The following is an 11262-nucleotide window of genomic DNA, read 5'->3' as shown; positions in this document are numbered from 1 at the left end:
GTAGCAGTAATTGCACTGATGCATCCCTTACTATATGTAGCAGTAATTGCATTGATGCATCCCTTACTATACGTAATTTTTTAAGGTGATGGGTTTATCACCTTATGGGTTTAAATAATCTTTTATTTTACAGCAAATGACCTCAGTGCACAGACAGGCTGAAGGACATGGATGTGAGGTGATTTCTACATTACAAAAGTACATTATAATATCTTTTTTATTACTCAAAAACAAATAGATTACATGTGGATTTGTTGTTTTTCTGTTTAATAATCATGGTTAACTGTTACCATGATATTTTATTAAATGTGTTGTTTTTGCACAAAACTTTTCCAGAGATCTTTTTAAAAATTATTTCTAGCTAAGACTTTCAATATTTATTGCAAAAAAAAAAAAACAAACAAAAACAAAACAAAAAAAACGTGTATGCATGTGTGGATTTCTTAGATGTTAACCATTTGGAATATCAACTTGTTTCACCTCCTACAGGCTCAGGGGCACTTTGCTCAGCAGTTGGAGGATTTTTGTCCAGAACGTATTGTTTCTTTGTAAGCCTTTCCTACTATATGGTCCTTTAATGTGTAACTCTTGCTTCCAAATTAGTTTTCTCAAATTACTGGGCTATTCAGACCTTTTTAAAGATGCAGAAAATATATGAAGCGCATGAAGTTAAAGTTCAGTGTCTGGCGCTTTATGTAAAAGGATGCGTATTATGTTGCAACCCTGACATTAGCTTTGGTAATTTGGCACTTCGAGCCCAGTCAGTGGATGTGAAGTTGGGATGACAACGAATTTGCCCTGATTCACCCCCTCCTTTCCATTATACTTTACAGCTCGTTTGGTTTCTTTGGCAGCCCGTGACGAAAGCAGTGAGGGTATAAAGCGCGCACCTGGAGACTGCGCTCGGGCATCTGTCGTGAGGAGGAAAGCTCAGAAACCGGCCACGTAGCCACAGCAAACGCAACATGTCCGCCAACTTTTGCGTGTTCTGCCTCTCCTCGCTCCTGCTTTTGAACTTTATCGGGGCCAAACCGCTCTCCGAGTTACAGGTGAGCAAAAGCCTGGTGCGCAGCGCACTATTAAATTCTCTGCTTTGCTTTTTACGCAATCATTTTAAGGTCATCATACTTGCACATCTCTAGTGGGGTATTTTTTGGATTTGGCAAATATATAAGCTTTGGTTCTGTGTTGTGCATGGTTTAAAACGGTATAACTTATTTTCTTAGGAGAGCCTTAAGGAGCTCTTTGGAGAGGACCAAACTGCGAACGCGCCTTTCCTCGGACCGGAGTCGGAGTCGTCGTCGGAGTCGGAGCGGGGAGGTGGGACAGCGGAGCGTCGTGCACTAAGTGGAAGCGACTGGACCGTCGGGGAGATCAGCAGCGCGCTCGCTGCTAAAGAGAACGCGCTGGATCGCCTCATCGGGGACATCCTGTCCGTGTCCAAACGCAGTCGCTTTAAAAAAGGTGGCCTAAGGAGCTGTTTTGGTGTTAGGCTAGAGCGCATCGGATCATTCAGTGGTCTCGGATGCTAGAAGCGTCAGGTACATCCAGTGTATTTTTACACTTACATTTGTTGAGAAATATAATAAATACATATATATCAAACATCCTTAATGTGCGTATTTTATGCGTTTATTGTTTCATGCCCTCTTCTCCACTCTCTTCTCCTCACTACAGGAGCAGATTATACTGGAACAGGGCACTGAAACTCCTTACTTGAAATCCTTGGGCAGGGCACATGTCTTATTATTATTACTGTTATTATAATTTTTTTTTTAAACGTAACTTTATTTTAAAATATGGCCATGTTTACAGCTGTGCGCAGCGCATCATCTGCTGAGTGTTATTTATTCTGTGGTAAATGTGTAGAATTGTATATAATCTGTTTTTTAAAGCTGGTCATCTAAAGCTTTTACTGCTTCTTGTGTGTATGTATTTATTTGTTGTCCAAATTCATGTTATAGACTCAATGGTGTGGAATAATGAATAAATATTTTGCATAATATGTGTGTCAGTCTTGTTTAACTCATATCGGGTGCAGATGAAAATGACACAGGGCAAAATGTCTTGTTGTAGGGTGGAAGCTAAGAAAAAAAGATATCACCACCCATACTGATTTAATAGCCGTACATCAAGCATACAATTATAATAAGGCTTTAAAAAAAGGCCAACGGACCATGGACACATGATGTAGCCTTCGTATTTACCAACATTACATGTAGGAAACCATTATACTATACTATGAAGTATGCTGCCCCATATTACAGTCCTGGTTTAATAATTAAAATATTTATCAAACATGATATTTCTTTCATTTGATTTCAAGATATAAATAGAGATCAGCTTAATAAGACTAATAAGTTCTCAGTTCAGATATTTTATTATTTAAACTGTGGCTGAAGTAATTATTCACTAATTGGAGAACAGACAGATGAAGACTGGAGTTGGGGATGGAGAATGTTATAAAGAAAAGTAAACACCGGTGGGTTTGCAAGAGAGAGAGATATTCCATCAAACTATTCGTTCAACATTCTTTTGCAAACTTTACAGCACAGAAACGTCTGCTATAATATAGAAGAATTGAGAACAAGAAGCCAGAGAGCACTCATTAATTCAGACTCAATCCAGATCATCCCTGATTCACTCATCTGCAGCTAACCTCACAGGATTATTGTGAGGTTTAGGTCAAATGCTTGCATCTATGGGGCATTTGGATATGTTTTGGATATTTTACTTACTGGAAGATAAAGCCGTGACCCAGTTTGTAAACTCTTGACAGAGGCAACCAGATTATCATTTAAAAGCTTTTGGTTTGTCAGGGTGTCCTACCTCAGGCCTTTGGAGGAAAAATCAGCCCCATACTCCAATCCTCCTCAAGATTCCTTCATTTTATAAAAAATCCCATTTTAAGTATTTCTTGGCAAAAAGTTTTTGTATTTGTCTCATTTGAATATAGAACCTGGTTAGAACCACGTGTTCATATTTGTGATTAGATGATAGAAACAAGTCTCCTGGGACTCTGATGACAGTTTGTTGGTATGGGGAGGTATAAAATGAAAGATTTCGAGATACAGTTTTCTGTAAATCTCTAACAGCATGGGGACAAAGTATGCAGGATCATTACAGCTCTGCTTGTGTTAAACCTCATAATTATAGCTCTAACAATGTACATGGACATGTTCTTGTCATTTCTATAGCTGTTTAAGTATAACACACTACTGTCTCGTTTAATTAGTGTATTTTCTAATATTTCCCATGTTGATGATGAGTGACAGGGAATTTTGGCTTGTGTGTCATCTATAATTACACTGTGTCAAATATACACAGGAAGTCAAATATACACAGGATCACTGACTATTTGTTCAAATACTTTTCAAGGGGTGAAAGTGGTCATGTGGTTTCATAAAAAAATTTGTGTATTACACTTTGAGTATGTCAGATCATTGTCCTGATCTTTATGAAGGTTGCCAATAATTCTGGAGCTGACTGTTAACACAGTAGGTAGGAATATAATCCTACAGTATTATATATACATAATTACAGTAGTATATACACACAAACACACATACAGTATACGTAGATCTATAAGTTTGTGCATATATATAAAGCCTACAGTATTATATATACACACAAACACGCACACACATAGACCTATATGTTTATTTGTGTGCCATTATGTCACCAAAATAAACACAATGAGTCTTAACAGTACGTAACTTCAGGGAACCACTTTCCCAAGCTCGGTATCTAAACACAGCGCATTGCACGGGATGTCATAGTGCTCATATCAGCTACAATGAAGCTTTAAAAGGAGTTATTTCCGACAGACAGCTTTATCACATGAGGTGTTGGAATGCAGCCTCTAATTCCTCACATAACTTTTGTGAGTCAGACTTTAACGTATAAAAGAGCTCCATCTCACAGTTTGAAGCTATTATACACAGACAACGGACACAGCTTCCAAAAGCTAAAAGCTTAAGGAATCACATTAAAGCAAGCAGATCCTAAGGAATCTTAAGGAAACAGAGAACATGTCGACATTTTACATTCCTTCTGTTGGCTTTTTACTGCTTATAAGTTTGGCGCTCACAAGCGCCCACCCGCTACAAAGTACAGCCTTGACCACAGAAGACCTGGACATCTTGAAGGTAAGTGTAGGCACATTAAAAAAAAACCTCATAATTATTATTTCTTTGAATGCTGAATATGCAATATGTCTCTGTATAAACTGTACGATATGATTATTCTCTCACAGCTTCTGCTCAGCCAACTGGAAGAATCAGCTCCTGTTCAAACACTGGAACCGGAAGTGGAAGAAACAGGGGTTAATGAAGATGAAGTTGTATCTCAGCCTGAGTTGCTTGCTAGGGACTTTCTTTCTGCTAGGGACCTGAAGACAGTTCGCCAAGACTCCAGCTCCAAGAAGTACTCGGGTTGTTTTGGCCGCCGGCTGGACCGGATCGGCTCCATGTCGACTCTGGGCTGCAACACTGTTAGACACCAGAGTAAGTTAACATTATCATTCCACATACTTCCACTGTTTTCTGTGTACTTGCTCTGAGATTAGCTGTCATTGGGTGATAAACACAATTTTTTCTGAATTACAGAAATCGCTTATTATCGCTTTTCAATCGCTTATTATTCTTATTTTGTTCTTAATTTTTCCAGAACCACAGAGAAAATGAGGTCTTAAGCAGAACTGCTGTCATTGACTGAGATGACTTCAAGATTAAATTGTTAAATGTGTACTTATTTATTAAAATATTTATTGATCTGTCTGGATATAAATGTATATTTATATGCATTCTTTATTTATTCTCAACAGTGAGTTGTATATGTAAATGAAATACTCAATAAATGATGATGAAAAAAATACAAAACTCTTGCCTATAATTTATTGTTTAATTTGTAATCATATAATTTTTAATTAATTGAATAATTTGTCACAATATTTCCAATTATATATGCAAATGTGTTGCATTATTTTGTTCAGCACCATGGAGAGCGTAATCCCCAGGCCAATGCTGCTGCAGGAATCTCATCTCTTAAAAAGTTACAACATTCTACATGGTGAAGACAAATAAATCAACTTACTTTATCTCATAATAAATAAAGGATAAATGGAAGATTTTGTCTTACCTCATATCTTTAGTTTTAATCTAGTTGTACTCCATGCACCTCATATTAATTTAAACCTGTAACAAGTTCAATGAATGCTTCAAAACTGAGATTACAGCATTTGGTTAGCCTTATTAAGTGAAAACTGGACAGAGACAGACATCATAGGACATCATGTTATTTGTTGTTGTAAATCAGACCCCAATGTACAAAGATTTCAATTTCAGGATCTTTCAGGCCTCCAATTACTAATGTCCAATCCAATCAACAGTAATTTTGGCAAACAACACAACTTTCTTGTTAACAAGACAAAAGTTAAAAACTAAAGTTTTACTAGATTTAGTTAGCCTGACACCACGATGCATAACTATTCACATTCATAACTATTATGAATTACTCAAGAAATACTCTGGAAGTATTTATTGGAGTGAGGAATACATGACACTTGTGAGTTTAAAATGAACTCCCTTGGTTTAAATTTTACCAATTTCATGTTTACCCTCATGTTAATTAATAAGCATGACAGGTATTGTCTTAATATTTACAGCTACAGTCAATGGTAAGATCAGATCTAACAGACCATTACGAGGAAACTATTCATTATTAGCAATTCCTTATTATTCTTAAATTCATGCCACAATTTTTAAACCCACTGTTAACTGAGCACATTTATCAACATATTATTCATTAGGTGCTACAGTATAAATTATTTGGTAACTACAGTGAAAATAATCTCAAGAATTTAAGTAGAAGGACTATAATGATGAGGCTGGACTCCCCTGTGGCTCTTGATTTCCAAATAGATAAAGCGTTTAACAGTTTAATGGTCAATGCCTGTTAATCTTCATTTTTTCCCTTGCAACAGTTTTCAAAGAAAAAACTGAGCTAGATTTTTTCCTTATATCCTACAATATCAGCTACTGTTGACTTACAGTATCGATGCAAACTATTGCACTTTTTTACTTCAAGCATGAAGGTAAAAAGATTTCTTAACATATTACTGAGATATAAGGTTTTCTCAGTCTAAATATGGAACACGCATGGTCTGACCATCCAAACATTATATTTAGTGTAGGTTGAAGTTATCAGTTCTGACCTGATGCTCCAACAACGCAAGGCATGTGTAGTGGATGAATGCCTGATGATGGGTGTCACGTCTTCTTCCTGCCCTCAAAAACTGTTCCTGAGGTCACTGACTGTTTGTGCCTGACTCGTCGCCCACCACAACCTCGCTCTCAAAGGCACATCACGTAGCACCAAACAGCCACTTAAAAGGAAATCTAGCCCAAGAACCTATCGGAGGCGAGGTGTTGGAATGCACTTCACATGGCTTGTGAAAGGGTGAGTCCTAGATGCCTGACTGTCCCAATAAAAGACAGAGCCAAGCACACAGCCATCACAGAAAGTTATAGTCAAGCCTCAAAGGAAGTCAGGGATGGTTAAAGGAATTATTCTAGCAGGATTCCTGGTCCTGCTCTGTCATGAGCTAGCTGCACAAGCTCATGTGTTGAGTAGGCACAACACTGCCAACAGCATCGGCAAGATCAAGGTATGTTTAAAACCTGAGCTGAAACACTGATGATTCGTCTACTTAACTCTTGACTAAATGACTGATGAAATAGTGACAGATTTACAATATGAGCATATGAGACTAAATTTGTCCATCTGTAGTTACCCAAAATGTACATCAAAGTAGTGTACACCAGTTTAATGGCTTTAACTAAAATAATATCAATGAAAGGTGGTTGGAGAACATGAATAAACCAGTGCCAAACATGAGTTGCTGCTTCTGCACTAGCAAGACACATCAAGATGGCCTTGAAAACATAGGGAACTTTCGACCCAACAGCCACTAAACCATTAATCTTCTTCATGATGTGTTCCACAGAACTTGCTCCAGCAGCTTGAAGAAGCCTTGGTAGCTGAAGAGGATACAGAAGGTGGTGTGGATTATGAGGACAGGAACATAGCACTAAGCCAAAGCCAGGCTTTTCCAGGCAGGGTGGACCAGCAACCGATTGAGGACAGCAACACTGATGAGGGACTCGAGATGCAGAGGAAGCACCTCATGGATCTCCTGCTGTCCACAAAGAGCAAGAACTTCTCTGGCTGCTTCGGCGGAAGGTTGGACCGCATCGGCTCCTCCAGCACTCTCGGCTGCAATGCTATGAAAGGTTAAATGTTTTGTCAGGCTCTGCCGAGAGACTGGATCTGTTTGAAGTTCATGAGGACAACATGCAAGAAACAGTGCTTCAGAAAAACCTGCTGAAAAACTGTCGGACTGGGCGCGCATACATTTAGGGTATTGGTGTGAATGTGTGAATGTAATTCAGTGATTAATAGTTCTAAGATTTCTAAGATTGATTTAAATCTGAGCATAGTTTCTGTCTGAAGATCCGTTTATTAACACACAGAACCGAGAGCTAACGGATGCTTTATTGATTTCAATTTTATAAAGGTCACATCGTTTTGTCTGTGTATTCACATTGTACTTACCAGCTGGAGTTTATTTATCTAAAACATTCTTTGTTTTGTCTGTTTCCTTTTATATGCACGTCAATAATCTACATGTATGTACTGTTTCTCTTTCCAGTCAAATCAAAGTGACTTTAAAATGTCTGTGTGAATAAATAAATAAATAAATACATCCTTTATTTTGTCTCAGTCTGAAAAATGTTTTTGTCTCAAAGATTTCATTTAACGTTCGGAAATATTTTCTCAGGAAGTGATCTCTTACCATGTCCTCTATAAGTTATATACTGTATACATGAACCTATAATTAGTCACGATATCATTGGACTCAAATCCAGGCACTTTAGCACATTATCACATTAAAAACATACCAGCAGGTAGAAAGCGTGTTCGGAAATTCCACTCCCACCTACTCATCCTAAGTATCTAATGAAGTCTTGCCTAATGGACCAAGCTTATTAGTGGATATATCGCTAAATTGTGACTAATGAAAACCTGCCTAATGGATGAGGTTTATGAGAGAGTGCAAAGCTACAACAGATCAACGACCAGTGCCGCAGCAGGAGGTCATTAGCATTGAGCTTGTTGACACCTGCGCTAACCTTTACTGAAAAGCCTGAGCTGCATTGCCTTTAATCCTATTATCTTAGCCTCTAAGGGTCCACACTTTGATTACATTAATAATGCTCTGGTTCTCAGAGTATGTCGTGTCGGACGACCCTGATTAAAAAGCTGCCGTGTTTCCGTCGACTGCACACAGCCGCCTCATCAAATTCTAACAGACTGTCAATGGCTCATCTTTTCCAGCTTCTCAAATTACCCTCACCAACACTATAAGTCCTCACCAGCACACAGGGGGAAAAAGCGGTATTAGCTGTCTTGTCCAATTACATCATAAAAGTGCTCTAGTGGAGCTTTTGGCATTCTCACCCCACACCTGCTGAAGGTGAAGATTGGTGTAATGTGTGTAATTACGGAGCTCTAAGGTCGACTTGATGAAGGAGTCCAGAGACATGGTGAACCACCACCTGCTTTTGATACTGAAGTCATAGTGTCGTCGTTACTGCTGGAAATCTGCCTTTATTCGTCCTTTGTTCAAATGCCTTGGCATGCTACATTTGTTCCTGTCCCATAGATAGTGGTGGAAAGGGTATAACACACTTACTTCTATTATTCTATAGTCTTACTACTTTAGTAATAGTTTACAATTTTTTTCAAGCATGTTTGATTTACGCACAGGTTTTAGGCTAGATGCGCTTCTTGATCACCCCCCCATTATATCTGAGCTTGGGACCAGCACTGAGAATTAACCCCTCGGTGGGTGGGTTGTCTCCCACCAGGTAGCGAGTGGTTACAGCACAGAATCCTGTCACTGGACCACCAGGGACCATTTAACTAATATTAATTAAAACAAATGACACAAGAGTAAACGTGTGTGGTGAAAAACCTAGAGAATAAACACTGAAATGTGAGCTTTTCATATACTTATACAGTTAATATGAATAATAAATCAGAAATGTTCTTGTATGTTAATATTTCTATAAAGAAATATAGTGCTAGCTGGCTATTAGAGTTTCAGTAGCAAGCTGATGATAAATCATACTGTTTTGTAAGAAAAATGCAAAGATTGCTTTCACACATAGGCTGTAGCAGCAATTATATTTTATTACACAATGCACTACTGTGCAAAAGTTTTAGGCAGGTGTGAAAAAATGCTGTAAACAAAGAATGCTTTCAGAAATATAAATAATGAGTTTTTATTTCTGTCAATTTACAAAATGCAAATACAAATCAATATTTGGTGTTACTACTTTTTGCCTTCAAACCAGCATGAAGTGTTGGCACGGCCCCCACAGAGCCCTGGTCTCCACATCATCGAGTGTGTCTGGGATTACATGAAGAGACAGAAGGATGTGAGAAACCTACATCCACAGAAGATCTGTGGTTAGTTCTCCAAGATCTTTGGAACAACCTACCAGCCGAGTTCCTTCAAAAACTGTGTGCAAGTGTATCTAGAAGAATTGCTGCTGTTTTGAAGGCAAAGGGCGGTCACACCAAATATTGATTTGATTTAGATTTCTCTTTTGTTCATTCATTGCATTTTGTTCATTTATGAAAATAAATGTTTAACACTTCCATTTTTGAAAGCATTCTTTGTTTACAGCATTTTTTCACACCTGCCTAAAACGTTTGCACAGTACTGTATATCTAACTCAGCAGGTAACTATAGGTGAAGTAACATCTTAAGTTTAACACAGAGCTTTTATACCGTATACGTTCATATAATCAAGACATCTGACTAGCTAGTCTAGCTTGCTCAGCTAGCTAATGGATTACCTGTACACATATCCTCAGGTTGGATATCGAGGTTTTGGCTCGAGTTATCAAACAGTTTCCTTTGTAAAATGTAAAACTGATACCTGATAATTCAGCTGAAGGATGTTTATATGTCTTGACTATCTCGGTTATTGCTGCCTAGAAAGTGTAGACTATTTTCACATTTCATCCAAAAATGTTCCCATGCTAGAAATTTCCAGGAAGTTGTTCATGCGGATTAGCGTCTTACTCGCTGATATGCCCGTCGTTTGAATACATGATGACAGCATGAATAAATCGGATCTCATAACAAATATGTGTTTGCTTGGCACTGGGTCTCCACTGTCCATTCAAGTTTATCTATATCAATTAAGGCCTCCTACTCAAACCTCAACCACAATTACATGCTCCAAGTGCTAAAAAAAAAAATGACGCAAAGCAAAAGCAGCTTCATTTTAGAAGCTCATTAGTTCTCTGTTCTCGTCAGTCAGAGATCTTAGGCAAATCGGATCACGGTGGAATATTCCAGTGAGGGAAGTCTGATTACTGACTGACACGACATTAGTCTTTATGTCTTAGATTGTAGTCTGACACATCCACCTCCGTTAAGGCTGGAGCTGCTGCTGTCAGGTTCATGTAGATCACAAGCACTGCTGAGTTCAACAAAATTAATGACTTTTTTTAATGCTTTAATTTAGATAAGTGGTGAATAAACCGTTTGATTTCCATCTCTCTGTTTATTTCTTTTCTTTTCCTTAAGAATTTAAATGTTGGGAATAGCTATTTTCTAATTTTACTTACATCTTATAGTTATGTTTATGAATTTATAGCAGTATTTTTAAAAAAAAAAAAAAAATAATTCAACACAACTGCCCACAACATTAACAGTAAATAAAATATTACTTTTTTATGATTGAATGAGTTATGTTGTATATACTGTATTATATATTTAATATGCAATTATTGCTTTAGATAGATCGTTATATACAGACATTCATGTGTTTATAACACCAAGAGTGATGAGAAAAAAATAAACATTACATAAAACATCTACACGTATGGGTTGTTGTGAAAAAGTGACCTACATGGAAACGTCCACATCACCCATCTGTACAGAGGTTTTTAGCTAGAATGCTTCGAGATCAAACCTGATATTTACTTCACCTTTTTACTTGCAAGGTAAGTGGAATGCAGCGTTAGTGTTAATTGACAATTTAAAACTTTACCCTACCATCCTATCTCATTTATTGTGGTAAGCAGTCAATCATTATTATCCCGATTCTTTACTTTCCTTCAAACGATATCATATAATTTGGATCTCTGACCACTGATTAGATACTGACCTACATGATGAAA

General features: G+C 37.6%; 3 protein-coding genes across 3 annotated transcripts; all 3 read left to right on the top strand.

Annotated features, from left to right (window-relative positions):
- Positions 1-852: 852 nt before the first annotated feature.
- On the top strand, positions 853-1978 carry nppal (natriuretic peptide A-like). Its single transcript, XM_027167478.2, has 3 exons — positions 853-1049; positions 1227-1541; positions 1678-1978. Exons 1-2 carry the CDS (start codon positions 966-968, stop codon positions 1530-1532), a joined length of 390 nt encoding a protein of 129 aa, XP_027023279.1. The 5' UTR covers positions 853-965; the 3' UTR covers positions 1533-1541; positions 1678-1978.
- Positions 1979-3924: 1946 nt separating this feature from the next.
- Positions 3925-4860, top strand: nppb (natriuretic peptide B). Its single transcript, XM_027167157.2, has 3 exons — positions 3925-4148; positions 4256-4505; positions 4669-4860. Exons 1-3 carry the CDS (start codon positions 4032-4034, stop codon positions 4683-4685), a joined length of 384 nt encoding a protein of 127 aa, XP_027022958.1. The 5' UTR covers positions 3925-4031; the 3' UTR covers positions 4686-4860.
- Positions 4861-6484: 1624 nt separating this feature from the next.
- Positions 6485-7772, top strand: nppa (natriuretic peptide A). Its single transcript, XM_027167490.2, has 2 exons — positions 6485-6667; positions 7007-7772. Exons 1-2 carry the CDS (start codon positions 6554-6556, stop codon positions 7295-7297), a joined length of 405 nt encoding a protein of 134 aa, XP_027023291.1. The 5' UTR covers positions 6485-6553; the 3' UTR covers positions 7298-7772.
- The last annotated feature ends 3490 nt before the right edge of the window (positions 7773-11262 follow it).

Source organism: Tachysurus fulvidraco, chromosome 14, assembly GCF_022655615.1.
Source record: "Tachysurus fulvidraco isolate hzauxx_2018 chromosome 14, HZAU_PFXX_2.0, whole genome shotgun sequence".
In the NCBI taxonomy this organism is placed as follows: domain Eukaryota; kingdom Metazoa; phylum Chordata; class Actinopteri; order Siluriformes; family Bagridae; genus Tachysurus; species Tachysurus fulvidraco.
The sequence above is the reverse complement of the archived record's forward strand: the minus strand, read 5'-3'. Positions and strand labels throughout refer to the sequence as shown.